This window comes from Trachypithecus francoisi, unplaced genomic scaffold, assembly GCF_009764315.1.
Source record: "Trachypithecus francoisi isolate TF-2019V2 unplaced genomic scaffold, Tfra_2.0 Lachesis_group8, whole genome shotgun sequence".
Classification (NCBI taxonomy): Eukaryota; Metazoa; Chordata; class Mammalia; order Primates; family Cercopithecidae; genus Trachypithecus; species Trachypithecus francoisi.
This window is the reverse complement of record NW_022681473.1, coordinates 120,188,638-120,206,694: the sequence shown is the minus strand read 5'-3', so window position 1 is coordinate 120,206,694 and position 18,057 is coordinate 120,188,638. Positions and strand designations below refer to the sequence as shown.

The following is an 18,057-nucleotide window of genomic DNA, read 5'->3' as shown; positions in this document are numbered from 1 at the left end:
AGGGGCATCCTTGTCTTTCAGTTTACGTCTGGAGATTCAACACGCACCTCAGAGTTTTCAAAGCCTCTGTAATATGCATTCTCCATTGACTGTTGGAACAACTCTGTAAGGTGGATAAGGCAGATCAACTGTATTGTAGAGAGGAGGAAATTGAGTCTAAATAAGGCTTAGTGAGTTGCCCAAGACCAAAGAACCACTAAATGCCAGCCCTAAACTAGAGATCACTGCGTATTGGCAACCACTCATGCAACGCCATGCCTATCTTCCTCCTTTGGAGAACTTCGTGAGCCAGTTGATGCATTTGACAGAATATCTGAATCATTGTGTGCTTGGTGTCTGATTCCGCTGCTGAGGGGACCCTCAATAAGACCCTTTTCACGAAAACTGCTCAGTTGGTTGAAGTAGGTCTTCCTATGGGTCCCAGACTCACTCTCTACGCTTTGCCTTTGTGCTGATCTCTGGGCTTGGATAATTTAACGATACTTTTCTTTCTTTCCCCCTCCCAGCCCTCCTGGGGGAGTATGAGCAAGGGATGAGCAGAGCGAAGGGAGCTTGAAGTCTCCCTGGCTCCCAATCACCTCCTTCACTAGCCTTCCACATCCTCTAAGACACTTTACAGACACAGGTAATACACAGCAGGGGATAGGGAGTGGGGAAGGGGGGCTCTGGGATAGAGGGAAGGGGAGAGAAAACATAAAGCAAGGAAGATACTGACCTTGCAACAAAGTTGAGCGCGTAGGCTCATTTAGTTCTAAATCAGTTGAGGGACACACAGGAGAGAAAAATGAGAACAAACACATATATTATATACAGTGCTATATATTTGTCATATATAGTTTGTATACTGCCTTTCACAGACATTTCTGGGGGAATATATAAAAACAAGAAAGACAGAAACCAAAGGCGGTAGGACAAGGTGCGGCAAGAGAAACGCTGACATGCTTTATGTTTCCATATTGAATGCTATGGCTGGGAAGGCAGGGAGCTGGTTATGCCAAACATTTTCTGGTGCAGTCAGATTCACTCTTAGCTCACGCTGAGCCAAGCTACCGACTGGATAACAAAGGACTACAGTTTCTTTCCGGATGAGAGACTTGTTTCCTACTTCCCCACCTTTGTTGTTTCATCTTAGGACACCAAGTTCAGGAATTTTTGCCCTTGGCACCATGGTAGGATCAAGCTCCCCAGAGCACCGTGATTCAGGAGTGTGGGAGCAGAACTCTCAGAGGTCCCTGCAAGCCCTGTAACCTTAGACACCAGGTGCTTGTGACGGGAAGGACTAACCTGCTCCTATCTGGCTTCAGTATTCCCAGACTGCCGGACTACGGTCTCTTGCAGCAGAATTCCTCACTTCTCAATGTCTAGGCCACGTGGAGACAGCGTGCAGTTTATGCACAAGTTGGTGGCAAAATGATGATAATTTTGCTGCCTTTCTGTAATGCCACAGGAGAATAAACTTCATCAAGAAGTTTGTGTATTCACAAAAAGTACATGCTGCTTTCCAACCTGCCCCAAGTGTGCTTGCTGGCTTTTAATGGAAACTGACATGGAAGATTCCCTAATAAATTCATATTTGTCAAAAGACCTCATTGACAATGAGCCTCATTAATGAACCTAGGAGCCACAACAACGTCTGGACTATTGGCTGCAAATACTCCTCTCACACAGGAATGGGGGTTGCGAGCTCCACAGAACTATGTTACCCAGGCAGCATTTCTAGCGATGGGCTCCTCATGAATGATCTCTCAATTGAAGCTAACAAATTAAATTGGTTTCTGACTGAAATGTGCTGCAAACTTTTTCTCCCCTAGAGATTTAGCATGTTAAGGTTCTGAGACTTCTGGCATTAAAGGACATCCCCATATGTACCCCACTCATCTTGGTGTGACCCAGTCTTTCTAAACATATTTGAATATATACTCTCACTTTTTCATGTCCTTTTCAGAAAACCCTGGACTCCAGAGAGCTGGCCATGGTAGAAATGTCCCAAAGGAGGCACAGGGCAGATGCTGATAGACCCGTAGGGCAGGGGGGCACGGGAAGTAGACATTGTAATTGCTACACGTGTGCCTGCTGAAAAGAGCATATTTATGACCCACCCTCCACTGCTTTCCTTGTTATAAACGCCATCTATTCAACTCTTAGGAGAACTGTTTGCTGCTTCTCCCTATTCTCATCCTGAGATGGCTTAAGGGGAAGAAGCTGGGGAAATAGACAATCGTGATCAAGCCAATGGCTGAACCATTTCACGCAACCAAGTCAGGAAAGAGTAGGTCAAAGTGGGGGAGCGGGGGAGAAGGCTACTCCTGTGAGGACAAGGACTGCTGTGAGCAGAGAGCAGGACTTGGGAGGGGTTAATGGGAAACTGAGGGGGAGCCTTAGATTTGCAAGGTGAGGGAAGGAGGGGTCTGTTCCTTCCTAATCCTGGTCTCTGTTCATGCAGACAGACGCCTGCCAAAAAAGCAAAAAGGCCTGACAAATGCAAGGGGCACTTGTCATCCCTGTGTGAGAGATGCCAGACACATCCATCACTCAACTCACAGCTCTGCCCATTCCCAGCCACTGGCTCGGGGATCAAGGGCGGCTTTCTCCTTCCCAGCCCTCTCAGATAAAGCTGGCTTTACTATTTGTGCCGCGTAGAATGCGGGAGGATGTAATGGGCAAGCAGAGATCCTGTGGTGAAGCAGCGCAGGCTCGTGATTCGGAGCAAGCCACATACGCTATCACCGAGGGCACGTGGCTGGGTTGTGGGATTATCCCAAAGTTCTCAGAATACGAGGAATTTGTGTTCTTGCAAATTATCTGTCAAATGCCTCCCCTTACTTCCCCATCACATTCAAGAGTGCTTGTTAACATGAGGGATTGGGGGAACAGATTTGAAAAATCTCAAGCTCAAAGAACTTGATGGAGTATGGAGGGATTTGCCCAAAAGCCAACCGGAATTTAATCCTGTGGCCTGTAGGGAGAATCTGCATTCATCATGAGAGGCCTGGAGCCCTGCCTGGTGGCACCGTCAGGATGGCAGGCTCCCTTCTGCACAGCTCTCTGCTCATAGGGGCAGGCATCAGAGTTTACAAGGGAGCTCGCTCACTTGCTTCTGATATCAATACAGTAGCCAGATAGGTGACGAAGGCGGGGCCCTTCACATCCTAGCGACTGGAAACAGTTTTGGAAAAGGGAAAATTTTACACTAAGCCAGTGAGCAAAGACTGAAATAGCAAACGTTCCCCTCTGAGTTCTTGACTATTTTACCCAATTACAATTCCCTGAGTCAGTTTAGGAGCCATCACTGAGAAAAAAAAAAAATCCAATGTCATTTTTGGCATTCCAAAGTCTTTTTCTCCCGTCTCAGGATCTTTTCCATTATAGAATGAAACATAAACATTCTTTTTCGTTTTCCTTTTCCCACTTCTGAGATCTACTTTTATACATGTTCTATACATATACTACTTTGTATACATGTCCACTGTCTGTCTCTGTCTCTCTTGTTCTTTCTCTTTCTGTCTCTGTCTCTCTCTGCCTCCTCCCTGTGTCTCTCTATCTCTGTCTCTCACTGTCTCTCTGTCTCCCTCTTTTTTTCTCTCTCTCCATTTTTTCTGTGTCTCTCTTTTTTTTTCTCCCTCTCCGTGTCCACTGCTACCCTGCGAACGTCTGACGCTGGCCTTAAGGGGCCCTCCCACCCAGCTCTCCCTTTCTGCACCCTCTCCCCTCTTCTTGCCCAGCTCAGAGCACAGTCTCACCAAATAGCATGATGCTGGCATTGGTGTGACCCAGCTTGTTGGAGGCCACGCAAGTGTAGTTCCCATAGTCATGTTCAGAGACATTGAAGAAGATGAGTTTTGAGAGGAAAGGTCTGTTTTCCACTTTCACTCCTTTCTTTCCTTCAATCAGTCTGAGAGAAACAAGAGCCAAAAAAAAAAAAAAAAAAAAAAAGAAGAAGAAGAAAACAAGATGGTTATGTGTCCTCATAGGAAGAAGGTAGGCCCCGGGATTCGTGATCTTCTCCTTGCCCCGCTTCTGACATCATTATAACCGCTATTTGATCCACTCAACCACACCATAAGGCAGTAGTAGTTCACACACAGTGAGTGACACGTGTTTCTTGATTTTCACACATGTGCCTAGGGGCACTCCTGCCAGAACATCTGATCTTCCTAGCCTCTCATCCTTGCTTTGTAGCCTGACAGCAACACCACAACAAATACCCCCTGCCAGCTGTGTGGCATTCAGAACAATATGATTCACATAGTAGGTGCTCAGAAGTGTGGACTTGATGATGATGATGGTGATAACCAAGATGGTGATGGTGATGATGACAACCATGCCAATGAAAAACTCAAACTTCTGAGAGAAGAGCCACCTGAAGAATTTGAAAGAGAAATGTTTTTCAAGTACCTGGTAATCTAATTTCTCCTGAAGCACCAGAGGCATTGTATAGATAATACTTAATTTTTTGGCTATGAAGAGGAGAAAAATCATCATTTTCTCATCAGGGGACTCTGAAGGGCTTGGGAGGAGTGATCTGCCCAGACTATTACAGAGGATTAGTCTGGAGGGATTAGAGGTTCCTAAGAATATGTCCCTTTAGAGCCAGGACAGTCTCCCTGACCTCCACAATGGCAGCCCAGTAAGCCACGAGGATTGCATTGGTCTAGGGGCCACTAAAGAAATGCCACAGGGAGTTAGTTGGGGGAAGTGAGGTATGCTAATTAGAACCATGGATGTTATTACCGGGCAGATAAAAGGGTAAGGAGAAAGTTGCTGTTGGAGTCAGTAGGCATGTGTCTTAATACTCAGGAGGCTGTTAACAGCAATTCCTATGGCAATCATGGATACCACCTACCCTCCTTTGCAAGATTCTGAAATGTTCATTTCTTAGAATGAACTTTAAGCCAACCTTTTACTTTCCCTGAAACAATTTGTAATCCTTGCCCTGAAGCTGATCCTATGCTATGGGAAAGATGAATACTCTTGAGGCAAAAATCCCTTCTTGATGAAGGATCTCAGGGAATATGGACACAAAGCTAAGTTTCTTGTTTAGGGCCTGGCTGGAGCACAACTTATAGTGAGCAGACAATGTCATGGTGGGAGCATACTGGAAAAGATTCAGGGGACATGCTTTGGGGCAAATGGATGCTACTGAAAAAAACAGTACTCAAGGCAGAAAGAGAAAGTAAAGCACTGAGACAATGATGAGGAAATGCTTTGTGGACCATACAATGGTATCAGTACAATGTATTTCTATAGAGTTAGACATAGATAACTCTTGCCCATCCCTGGGTCACAGCATGTTTTGGCATAGAGGGCAGCTGCTTTTTCTGAAGACCTGTCTCTGTGGGATTACAGAATAATTTTCTCCACTCCTGCAACTTACAGTAACCTTGATCAGAAAAGAGAGGCGGGTTCTCGCTGGAGTTCTCACCCAACATCTGCCTCCAGGGAAGTCAGAAGATAGGTTGGACAGACTTGCCTTGCTTTTCATTATGTAGATGTTCCTCTGGGAACCTTTCTCTCCAAAAGCTAGGGGCAATGAACTGGCCTGAGTCCACAACTTCATTAAAATGCTAGCACTGTCCAAATGGAATGAGGCATCCGACTGTGCAGCCAGAGGCCAATTTTACATTTCCAGCTTGTTATGTACACATTGATCCTCTAGGGGGTGCTGTCCATACCACTCACCAGGAGGATTCTGTGAGCAAGTCAGGCTGATTGATCCCACTGGCCATTTTGACACCATTCCTCCACCACGAGGAGGAAGCTTTCCCATCATAACCAAACTGTGAATGAGATTTCAGCTCTGCAGTTGGGAGAGACTTAACTGGAAATAGGTTCCTGCTTGACAGCTCTGAAATGTCTTTAGCTAAAAACAGCACAGGGGGCCAGCAGCACTTTGCAGGCTTTGCAGCTCCTGGGAGGACACACTTGCCTTCTCTGGGCGGGTACACATCCCCTCCCTCCCGCACTGCTCCCAGGCCTCAGTTTCTTATGAAAGTTGTGGGCTTTTCATTGGCCAATGCCCCTGTTGGATGGGTGGCCTTCCGTAGGTGTAGCGTTTCCTCTTCCTTTGTTGGATAACACACACAATAGCATGCGGTTGAGTCATTCTAGCATGTAGCCAGAAGACTTCTTACCTAACTCTTGGGAAAGCTGCCTGTCCTCACCACACAGTTCCCTTTACTCTGCCTTGGAAGTCTGCTCATCTCACTGAAAACGGGAGATGGGCTAGAGCCGGCCTTCCCCCAGGGCAGACACAATATGCCTTGGGAGACCTGCCTGGCAGACCCAATGGGCTGTGATCAGGACCTCAGAGGCAGGGATGCTGCAGCTGAGCTGGGTGCCAGGAGGAAAGACAGCCCTGTCTCATGCCAGCACACTGGAAATAAACGCATACATGTGCAGCAAAGGGAAAACTGACTAAACTAAATGGAAAGGGGAGAAAAGGAGAGGCCATCAGAAGAACTGAAAGACAGAAACAAAGCTGCCTGAGCCAGGGGCCTCTGAAGACCATCCCTGGCCCTGCCAGCCCACTCTCTCCTCCTGGGTAAATGGTGGCAGGGAGAGCTGTCTATTGTGACCACCGATGCCGCACAGAGGGGAGCTCTCTCATCCTTTTACTCGCCATTGGCCACTTTTGCTTTACTTTCCTCCAAGAGTTTGCTTTCCCCTAAATATTTCTTTTTCTATTTTTCTCTAATAAAGAATTGGAATAATAGGGTGCTGCTGATGACTTTTCACTAAGACCTAGACAACTGAAGATTTGGAAACTGACCCCATAGCTCAACAGGTTTTTGGTTTGGTTTGGTTCAATAATTAATTGTTATGCCTCAGTTTACTTCTTTGTACAATAAAAAGGTCAAAGAGGGAATGGATAAGTGAAAGAGAATTTCTAAGTAAGGTTACCATATTTATCAGAAAAACACACTCCATTCTGCTTGATTCTTCTTTCTTGGAAGAAGGGGAAAGCCAGCTTATTTCTTGTTTTTCTTTGTGAGTTTGTTTTTCCTCTTTGTGTCTTAGTTCTTTCATCTGTAAAATGGGCTAGATGAATATAATACACCTCACTAGAAGCTGCCAGAATGTGTCCTTAAATTTTTTTTTTTTTTTTTTTTAAAACAAAACACTGCTTTTCATTTGGGAGGATTATGATAAGACACAGTGAATCTTACAACTGACTGACAAGGTTCTAACCAAAATTCAATTTTCGATCTAGAGACCAGAAAGAGCTTTTGGTGTCTGACTGACCTCACAAGGAAAGAAAGCCAAGGCCTGCGGAAGATGCGCACACAGTGTGGGCGGCCATTCACTCGCCCCTGGCCTGCGGTTTCTCACGCTGCTCCCCTTCTCAGAATGACCTCTTCAGTGTTTTTCCTTCTCAGCTTCCTGGCCTCCCTCACTCCTTGCTCTTACTGCACCCCACATACACCTCAGGACTCTCTTGCATCCCTACACCACCACCTCTTTTTCAATGAAAATGTTCTGAACACAGACAGCTCTTGCCCATTTTCCATTGTTCATCCCCCTTAAAGTGGCTCTTTGATAACAGCAATTGCCATGGTGCTGGCTGTACTGAGCTACTGATCCCTGCACTGATATGCCATTTGATGACACCTCAAAATGATCATCTTCAGTGACTCACAACAAATATCCCGACGACAGCCGTGACAATGGGAAGGAAGGGAATAGTCCCTTCTCTTTTCTCCTACAGTAAAAGAACAACTTGGGCACAAAGGGAGGGCTAAATTGGGTCATGGACTCTTATACAACGCTACTGATAGTGTCTGGAACAGGAGGGGAGACCTGCTAGCTGCAGCTAACTTCTTAGCCACTCCCAGGGCCCCGTGAGCCTTCCTAACTCCTTCACGCAAGCCTGAGAATGTGGTAAAAATAGCTTCAGGCAGAACACGTTATGTTCTTGGCCTGTAAAAAATTCACAGGCCTTCCAATGCTCCTGGTGGCCTTTCCTTTGCGATTTTGCTTTCCTAAAAACAGTTACCTGTCAGATCTGTTGGTTGGCCAGTGATAATTCTGCATGATGACATTAAAAACGCAGCTGAAATCCATTAATGTTAAGAAAAGACTTCTTTGCACATTTGCCTCCTATAGAGAGGAGAAGTTCAGAAGAGGATTTTATAGAGTTCATTTGCAACCGTCTGGAATCAGGACCCTGGAAAAGTTTCTTCTGGAGATGGGGGTGGGGGTGGGAGAGGAAAGAAGGAAGCTTTACCTCTTGTCATCCTTGTACCACTGGAATTCTGCTGACGGGACTGCTGAGGCTTCACACTGCAGTGTCCCCTTTTGTCCCACGGGGACCCCCGTACCCTTGGCTTCTGAAATGTATGGTGGATCTGCAGAAAGAAGATGTCTCACAGCTTTTTTTTTTTTTTTTTTTGAGATGGAGTCTCGCACTTGTAGCCCAGGCTGGAATGCGAGTGGCACGATCTTGGCTCACTGCAGTTTCCGTCTCCTGGGTTCAAGCGATTCTCCTGCATCAGCTTCCCAAGTAGTTGGGATTACAGGTGCACGGCACCACGCCCGGCTAATTTCTGTATTTTTAGTAGAGATGGGGTTTCACGGTATTGGCCAGGCTGGTCTCCAGCTCCTGACTTCAGGTGATCTGCTCGCCTCGGCCTCCAAAAGTGCTGGGATTACAGGGCGCTGCACCTGACCTACAGCATTTTAAAATGCATTTTAAAATGAAGAAGGCTGCTTCCTTTGTTGATTTTGTTTCTCATTCTCTGTCCTGGCTCTGCTTACTTAGACAGTAAAATTGCTACACAAATTGTACCAGAGAATAAAAATATTTTTGATGCTGCTCTAAGAAAAAGCTGGGTCTTCCTTTCATGTGTTGCTTTTGTTCTCCTCTGTACAGAGTTGAAATGACCATGTACTCAAGCATTTTCTGTTTAAACTTTTTAACTTTCATAGGATGATGCCAGCCCATCAACCCTACACTCCAAGGGTTGACAGTCAGCTCCTTTAATCAGCCTTCTAGAATTTCTGCACACCAGGTTCTTGCCAAAAGTATATAACCTCGAACTATTCAATTCCCATCAAAAGCTCAGTTGCAAGAAATAATATTCAAGGAGAATTGCCTGAAGGATATACAGATGAGTCATTCTTGGTATTCTAAAACAGATCCCTGAATCAAGTCAGAGCAGGTGACCACACTAGGCCTACGCACTTGGTCTGCATTCATCTGAAGTCTTTCCTGAACTACCCTTCACATTCTAACAGTTTATATTACAGGGCATTATGAAAAACAGCCACAATAAACTGGCTATTCTATTTAATGCAGAAATATTGTACATGATGTTGCTGACTCTCTCTCAAAGTGCTCTATTTGTGCAGACCCTGAAGAGAATTTTCTCTAGGGTCTCAATACCAGGGAAAGCAGCGTTTCTCCCAAGCAACTAATTTGCTTTTATCTTATGGACAACATAAATTTTAAAGCAGGTGATGTTTCTCTCTTTGCTTTAGCAAGGCTAAGCCAAATTCTGCACCTGCACCGAGCAATCTTGTGGTAATATTTCATGTGCTGAGGTTTTCCTAGCTTTCACTCACTTTCCTAAGCATATTTTTTCTTTGCTTCTGTTTCTTTATGTTTTAAGTTCATCTTTATAAACTGTAAATCCTCTTAAGTCCCTTTGTAAAAACTTGTGATATGATTTTTAAAATGACAGCATTTTTATACCTATTGCCTTGCTTCTTACACTGCTTTATATTGACTGGGTTCACATTGTAACACAAACCTAAATCTTAAAGACTGGATATTCTCCTAGCTAAAGTATCCTTCTTTTAACTCCACCCCACCCGAGTTTTGAAGGGAAAAGTCATATCATTTGCTGATTCAGTTATTGAGTTCTATTTCCTCCTAAGTCTTCCTGGAATGTGCACAGCAGAGAAAACTTTCAGAATGTTGTAGGGAGCTAAGTCAAGGTACATAATGAGGAACCCAGAGGGAAGAGTGAAAGGAGGTAGGAAATTCAAGTAGGACTGAGGTCAGACAGAATCTGGAAGGCTGAGAAAGGAAATGAGGGGTCCACACAGGGCATTTCAAACTTTTTGGATTCTGTATCTTTGTTAGTAATAAGCAAATTTATTGTTACATCCTCTAAGATCTATATCATAGCTATTTGTATGTATACCATGCACATCTATAAGTGTAAAATAATGAGATACGATAGATGAACCATCAATGGAAGTTCTAAACTTCCTTCTACACTCTAGCACATGGTTTCTTGTCTCATTATGGAGACGTCTGGTCTAGACAGTGAGAGGCTCCAGCACAACTGTATTGTATGGGTAAATTATGGGAAAATTTTGGATTTGAAGACTTGTTTAAAAAATTATGAGTTGAGTGCCATTTAATGATCTCCCAGCCATGCAAGTCAAGTTTGGCTTTATATTCAGTTACTTTCAGCTACTTTTTCTTTTAATGTGACACCGTGACACCTTGAGGTGTCAAAAACTAGAGTCAGAAATGGTTGCTCCTGAAAGCAGAATATGGAAGTGGTGCTGCATTCTTCCCTCCCTAAGTCAGTAGCTGGCTGTGCCAATGGGCTCTGGATGGTGGCTGTGACAACAGACCAGCCTCATGCACGTGCAGGGTGGGTGGTGGTGAGAACACTTACAGTTCACTGTGACCTTTACTCTCCGTACCACGGGCGCGGCCACGTCGTTGGAGGCACTGCACTCGTAGTCCCCTGACTGCTCCCGGGTGATGCCCTGAATTTCCAAGTATTCATCTTCACTCACAAAGCCAACCGCTGTGGAAAAACCAGTAACGTGTGGTGAAATACAAGGAAAAAAAGACCAAATATATTAACTTAAAAAACAAAGTATAAAATGGTTATGTCTGCAGATAATTTGCCACTTGTAAGTTCAGATTTTGAGGAATTTTGAGGATTATCCCTCCTCCGTCTCTTCTACACCTCTGCACCACAAACTTTTCCTTGGCTCCCCAGTGGAACAGCTGAAATGTTTGTGTTTCTAAGTGAACTAAGCACAGTGCCTGGAGAATTACTGGTCCCGATAAGTGATTAATAATTTTGACATTTACATTGCCTGTATCTTACCAAGCAGTCGTGCTCTGGGATCTAAGTTATGCACCTTAACTCTTTCTGATCTCAAGGTATCACTTAGACTGAGGCTTGAATATAAAGTTTATGACTACATCCTTGAGCATAAATTAATTAAAAATGCCACACCAGCAGCTACACACACACACACACGTACCACAAAGGCAGCAGAAACACTAACATAATAAATTTAACTTTCTGTTTTCTGACTCAGACAATTAATTGGATAGGCAGAAATCAACGTGCTCAACTTTGATCTGCTAGAGCTCCTAGGTACAAGATCCTAAAGACAGATCAGCACTGGGACTCCGCACTTGATGCCTAACTGTAAGCATGTCAGAAATTCATCAGGTGACACGGCTGCAAATCCACTCAGTCCCCTCATCATCGCAGGACTCATTGTCTTTAGTGAAAAATTATGAGTAATAATAACAACCCTTCACACACCAGACTCTGTGCTTGATGTCTGGCCATGAGCACTCAGTTATTGAAAGACCAAGATATTTAAGGCTACAGGAGATTTCAAAGTTCTCTCCCAGAGGCACCTGAGCCTTAGCTTCTTTGCCAAAAGACAATGAAAAACAAAAGTTAGAGCTTATATCCCAAGTTATCCTCTCTTATCTCTTAAATGAGGATAATTAGAATGACAGCATCCTAAACCTGGATACCTTTAAAAGGAAAAGAGGTGCTAGTAATTAATGATTATTATCAGACAACAGGCATAAGTTAAGACTGTCCCTAGCAATTGAGAAGTATTTTCCCAAACATAATATACATACAATCCTAACACCTCACAGGGTCACAGGGCTATTAGACTAACACACGAACATGCCGATACATGTACACACTCACACACAGACACGTAGGAAAGCACTCTGAAACTCTCGTGTGCTGCCACCTGTTGGTTTAGTTATTAATCCTATAATCTGGCTGGAGGTACAGCTTCAGGGGGTGTAGAACTGTATTAACATGAGTGGCCCAAGAAAGGGAAAAAGGAACATTTCTCTCCAGGTCATAAAACCCTTCTGTAATGCCACATGTTTCCGCTGGCCCAGAGCACGAAAACAGTAGCTGTAAAAAACCAATACAACAAGGGATGATGTGTGTGGTATGTAAGGGATGATTGTATATGTTCCATGACAGTGTGGAAGTCACTGTTTTGTCAAGATAACCACAACAACAGTAACAACAACAACAACAGCAAGACCATGGTCTTGTGAAGAAGGGCCACTGCCTTGCTCCATTTGATCAGCGCTCTTTGGCCATGATAAGTCTGTGCCACTGCCCAGCAGCAGGCCAACCTGGGGCCGCACTTCATACATCTTCATGCCATATGCAAACTACACTATGTATATACACAAGGTTTCTTGCCTCTGATACACAGAGAAGAGGAAAAGAACAGCCTATGTCCATTACAACAAACAAGAAAGAGATATTAAATTCATAAGACAAAGAAGGAACCTGTTCATAAGTAGAAAACATGGCCAAAAAGACCAGGATATGAAGATGACAAACAACATTAACCCAAATAGACTCATAGTTGCTACCAGTAAGACACTTCTAATGGTCTCAGTAGCCTTTATTAACATTGTTTGATACGCATCTTTAGGGGAAAGGTACTAACCTTGATTTGAGGATGGATAGAAGAATTGAGAAGAGCTTTATTCAATGAATAATCTGTAATTCCTTGTGTGTTGTCATTGTTTATTTGCTACCAACCATGGGCTTACATTTGTCAGAGCTTTCCCTGCCAGAATGCTATAATTACTGTGCCAAGCATCTCGGAGACCAGTGTCACACTTAATATTCCCATTAATTTTAAATGGTAGTCCTTGGTACATATGTGTGGCAATTGGTGTCATATTTTAATTAGGCTTGCCCTACACCATCTGAAATTAATAATAGCTCGAATTACCAGTGTAATTTATAAATTAACAGTGCCGCGGCATTAGGAAATAAATTAGCTCTGGACAGCTGTTTCTGGATTGAGCTCCAGGGTCGGAGCAGGGACGGGCGGGACCTCAGGTCTCCCGGGAAGCTGTGTATTACATCACCAAAGCAGGGAAACAAACAAAAAGACACAAGCTCTCTGGATCTCTTGTGCTTTCCAGCTAAAGTTCATGCATCTGTTTCACGTCCATAATTCAAATGTGCTCTTTTGTGGCCACAGCTAGATTTGCAGGGGCCAACCTGTCCTATGGACACCCAAATGGAAAGGCCTGCTTGGGGCATGACACACCTGGACTGAAATGCAGGTACACAAATATTAAGGCAGTCAAAATCGAGAACTCATCAGTTTTTCTATGGGGACATGGTTGCCACATTAATTCATGTGTAGTTTTGTATATTTATGTCAGGTGATCTTGTGTAGGAAAGGACATTGGCTGGCTCAAGTTTTGGGGAAGGCATACGGTCTTCTAATTCCAGAGGAAGGAGATTTTTCCTCAAGTCATCCTGCAAGAATAGTGAGGCTTCATCCTACCTTCCTATGTTCCCTGGACCGAATGTGCAATCACAGAGAAACCACAATGACTTCATTGCTCACCAGTTATTACATGTACACTTTTTGATTAAGTTGGGTAAGGCATGTAAAAAGTGACTTGTACATAGTAATATGCTTAATAAATGTAAGCTTTCATTGTCATTATGCTCACTTTTCTCCTCACCCTTTTTCTCTACTAGAGGCATATACAGCAAAACCAGAGAGAAAGTTGGTCAGTTTATACGTAACAAAATAAATTTTGAACCACCAAATCAGGTTCTTAAAGGAGATGCCTCAAAGAAACCAACCCCCAAAAACACTAAACTGAAATCTGAGTTTCTAGAGTTAATAAGACAAGGAAAATTTTTCTTTAAAAGCATTTGTGCTGTGGCTATGAAGTGATTGGTGCTTTATCACCAGTGTGAGGAACTTACAAAGCATATTGGGTAAAAAGAAATCAAGCAAGCATAGTTTTTAAAGTACTAAAGGATATTCTTGGTTAAGAGACATCAGTGGGGAAGAGGCAAACCACTTGATAAAACCCTATGAAAAGAAACTCTTCATGGTCAACAGCTTCTCATTATAAGTCTGCTTTTTCTTTCTGTAAAGAAAACGCATCCTCGGGTGGAAATCACACACTCCTCTTCCTGAAATATCCCCTTCATCATGGTCCACTTCTTCAGACACTAGAAATGGCTCCTTATTTTTCTGTCACATCAAACACAAACTCTACTGCCTTAAGATCAAAGCCCTCCATAAAGTAGCCCTGATCTATTCACTCAAGTTTATCTTGCATGAGTGCTATGAAGAAGGCAACTGATCATCATCCTAAGAGGCAAAAGTTTGGGATCAGAAAAAGCCAGTTCACTACCCTCTAGTTTCATGGTGGGGTCGGTCTCCTAACTCCCCTGTACCCCAACGTCTTCATCTGCACAATCAGAATAATGTTACCTACTTCTAGGGCTGCTGTGAAAGACAACACGTGGAGTGCAGTGGGGACCCTGAGAGGCCCAGGAGAAGTCCTCTGTAGAACTTAGTCTAGACAACTGGTCTACCACACCATCACTGCCACTGCCACAGCTCTCCTGCCAGGCCATGCTCGTTCTCATCCTGGACCAACATGATGATTTGTTCTTCACAGATTTTTTTTTTTTTTTGTCACCTAGAAAGCTGTGCCCTCTTGGTCTATCTAAGCAAATACCACCTTTCTTTCAAATGTTAACTCTTTCTTGCAAATACCCTATTATGCGTTCAATTACGTCCTCCCAAAAAAGATACGTTGAGGTCCTACCATCAGTACCTCAGAGTGTGACTATATTTGGAAATAGGTCTTTACGAAGGTGATTAAGTTAAAATGAGGTATTACCGTAGGCCCTCATCTAATATGACTGGTGTCCTTATAAAAAGGGATTCAGGCAGACACGCACAGAGAAAGGGTAGTGTGAAGACACACAGGGTGAAGATGACCATGTGATTGGAGTGATGCTTCTATGAGCCAAGGAATGCCGGAATGGCCAATGCATACCAGAAGCCAGGAGAGGTGAGGGAGGGTTCTCCCGTCACTGTCAGAGAGAGCACGGACCAGCCAATCACTTGATTTTGACTTCCAGCCTCCAGCATTGCAGAATTTTCTTATTCTAAACCACCCAGTTTTTTGTGCCTTGTCACAGTAGCCATGGGACACTAATACATTCCCTTTTGTCTCCTAACTCTTGGTGCCTCTGGCTGTTCTGCACTATTGTTGCACATTCAGTTCTTCTAGTCTTTAAAATCATAAGATAATTAAAGAGCTTAAAGGGACATTAATGGTTATATAATTCCATAGTTGCTCTGCTAGTACATAGTCTGTCTGCAGCAGATTTCACTAGAGTCGTTGCTTAAAATATAGAATTTTAGGTCCCACTCATACCCACTAAACCAGAATCTCCTGGGATGAGGCGTTTTCATAATCTTCCTAGGAAATTCTCATGCACAGGCCAGTTTGGGAACTAGTGATTGCACTTAAGCCTCGTATTTTTCTTGTGGGAAACTGAAGCTTAGAGGAGTCTGTGGGTACATATCTGGTCAGTGACAGAGCACACCAGGTCTCCTGATGTCCAATCCACTGCTCCTGCAACTGTAATAAAGTTTCTGAGTAGCTGTCTTGTGCTGCACACAGGGGGCTTATTTTTTCAATGCGATTGAAGGCCTTTGACAGCAGGAACCAGGTCTTGGATATCTCTGGCTCTCAAGGCAGTTAGGAAACCAGTTTGCATAATTTTAAAATTTGTCAACTTCTTATTGACTAACTTCTGGCTGACAGACCCAGAACAACAGGTTGAATTCAATGAAAAAAAGTCAGAGACCCCTTGTTGCTCACCTAACCCTCCTGTGGCTTCATTCCCAAAACAACACCATTTACAGTCATTGTTCTTTCCTGACTTTAGCAATTGTATTTCCTGACTTTAGGAAATATCATCACTATGAGTGTTCTAACAGAAAAGATTTTCTTTAAATCTGTGATTTTAAAAAGATTTGTCGAGTGTTTAGTATAATTTATACTTAGTTTTGGGACCAATAATTTCTTCAGGAGAAGGCATCCTTAATTTAAAAGTGTAGATCAATGAAGAAGTATGATTTATCTAACAGGAATTTGTTTTACAGCCAATTTTTTGGAAATACAGCTATTTCATTAAGTGGAATATGTTTCATTAAGTGGGCTATGACAACCAAAGCAGGGAAATGAAGCAAGCTGGATATGTGATCACACCTGCCCCCAAACACCCCCACAGGCCTTTGGTGTTGTCCAAAGTGCTGATCTCAGCATTTACAACTAATCGAAGGACGGAGACTGTCTTGTGTGCAAAACATCCCTTTGGAAAAGAAAATCTCACATTTGTGACTTCATAGATTGAGCATTAAAAATCGTTATAACTGAAAATAATAATAACCACAGTGATCATTTTTATCATACCCAAGAATAAGCTTGTCAGGAGTACAGCTGTAGCTAGTGGAGAGGAGAAGACACAGCTGCCTCCTTGCTTAATATTTTCATGGCATATATACCAGCTGAGACAAAATCATTGGACATCAGAAACTGAAAAAGATACAGAACATAGAATCCCAGAATTGGAGAGTTGGAAGGAATCATTTTTAAAATTTAGCCCCTATCCCATGACTAGCAGTGACATTCCAGTCCTGCACCAGCTCTGCAGCCACTGCTCTCTCCACCATCTCAGGTTGCATCAGGTGTTCCTATTAAACCCAAGCTGGCCTCAAGGACAGCTGTGTTCCCCTAGTGCCATTATGATGGCTGGTGAATATTCAAGGTTTTCTGTTTTGACTGCATGAAGGCATGGTTTTGCTCAGATGCTGGGACATAAGACAGACAGAGGGGAGACTCCTCTTCCTCAATACCAACACGTGCAAGCCTCAGGAACTGATTTTGCGGTCTGATGAAGAAAGTGGGCTTGGCCAGACAGGAAAGAAGCTCTTTTCATGAAAGACTTTAGAGGTTTGACTGTGTCCCTACCCAAATCTCATCTTGAATTGTAGTTACCATAATCCCCACATGTCATGGGAGGGACCAGGTGGAGATAACTGAATCATGGGGGTGGTTTCCCTCATCCCATTCTCATGATAGTGAGTCAGTTCTCACAAGATGTGACGGTTTTATAAGGAGCTTCCCACTTCGTGGGACACTCATTCTTCTTCCTGCCGCCATGTGAAGAAGGCAGTGTTGGTTTCCCCTTCTGCCCTGATTGTAAGTTTCCTGAGGCCTCCCCAGCCCTGAGGAACTGTGAGTCAATTAAATCTCTTTTCTTTATAAATTATCCAGTCTTGGGTATGTCCTTACAGCAGTGTGAGAACAGAGGTGTATGGTGCCACTGTGAGTTCTGGTGTCAAGGCCTGCTGATGAATTGGGGAAGGCCTCTTTCACACCAGGTCCCCTGAGGACTCAGTGCAGTCCTGTGAGCTGGAGTGCACAGACCAATATGGCTTAAAAACAGCCCCACTCCAATTGGCAGCAGAGGCCATGTGAGGGACTGACAAAGGGGGTGGCACAAGAAGACTTGTATTTAAGCATGTAACAGGGACTCCAAGAAATACCAGAGCCAGTTCTGAGGTAAAGTGAGGGTCCTAGGCAGGCAGATGGGTGCTGAGAGGCACAGTAATATGGAATTAATGCAATCCTGTGCTGCTAAGCTAGACAAGGCTGGGGACATGTGAGCTACCCACATAACCCACACAGCAATATCCACTGCAAGAGGGTGAAACTATCAGTGTTTAAAAGTGTTTCCACAATATGACATTCATGTCGAATGATCTACGTAGGATAGCTTCTGCGGGCCTGATACTAGGCTGGAGCAGTGGTTGAAGAGTTGCTAGCAGCTGTAAGCACCACTTCCCATGGCTGCACTGTCAGGCAGTGATGAGCTCTAGCATTTCTGCACTGGAGCCCTATAGACTGTACTAGCTGACAGTTCAGTTCTCTGCACTTCAGATTCCTCTTCCGTA

At 43.8% G+C, this 18,057-nt stretch overlaps 1 protein-coding gene across 6 annotated transcripts in view; it reads right to left on the bottom strand.

Annotated features, from left to right (window-relative positions):
* NTM (neurotrimin) overlaps positions 1-18,057 on the bottom strand; it is a 963,524-nt gene that overhangs the window by 17,666 nt on the left and 927,801 nt on the right. For 3 of the 6 annotated variants that reach the window (XM_033204657.1, XM_033204658.1, XM_033204660.1), the window contains exons 5-7: positions 10,632-10,766; positions 8,225-8,345; positions 3,741-3,892 (exon numbers count right to left, since the gene is read on the bottom strand). In XM_033204657.1, coding sequence (XP_033060548.1) covers positions 3,741-3,892; positions 8,225-8,345; positions 10,632-10,766 — 408 coding nt within the window. Of the gene's footprint in view, positions 1-715; positions 752-3,740; positions 3,893-8,224; positions 8,346-10,631; positions 10,767-18,057 lie in introns of all 6 variants that reach the window. The other 3 variants (XM_033204656.1, XM_033204659.1, XM_033204661.1) reach the window with 2 other exon arrangements.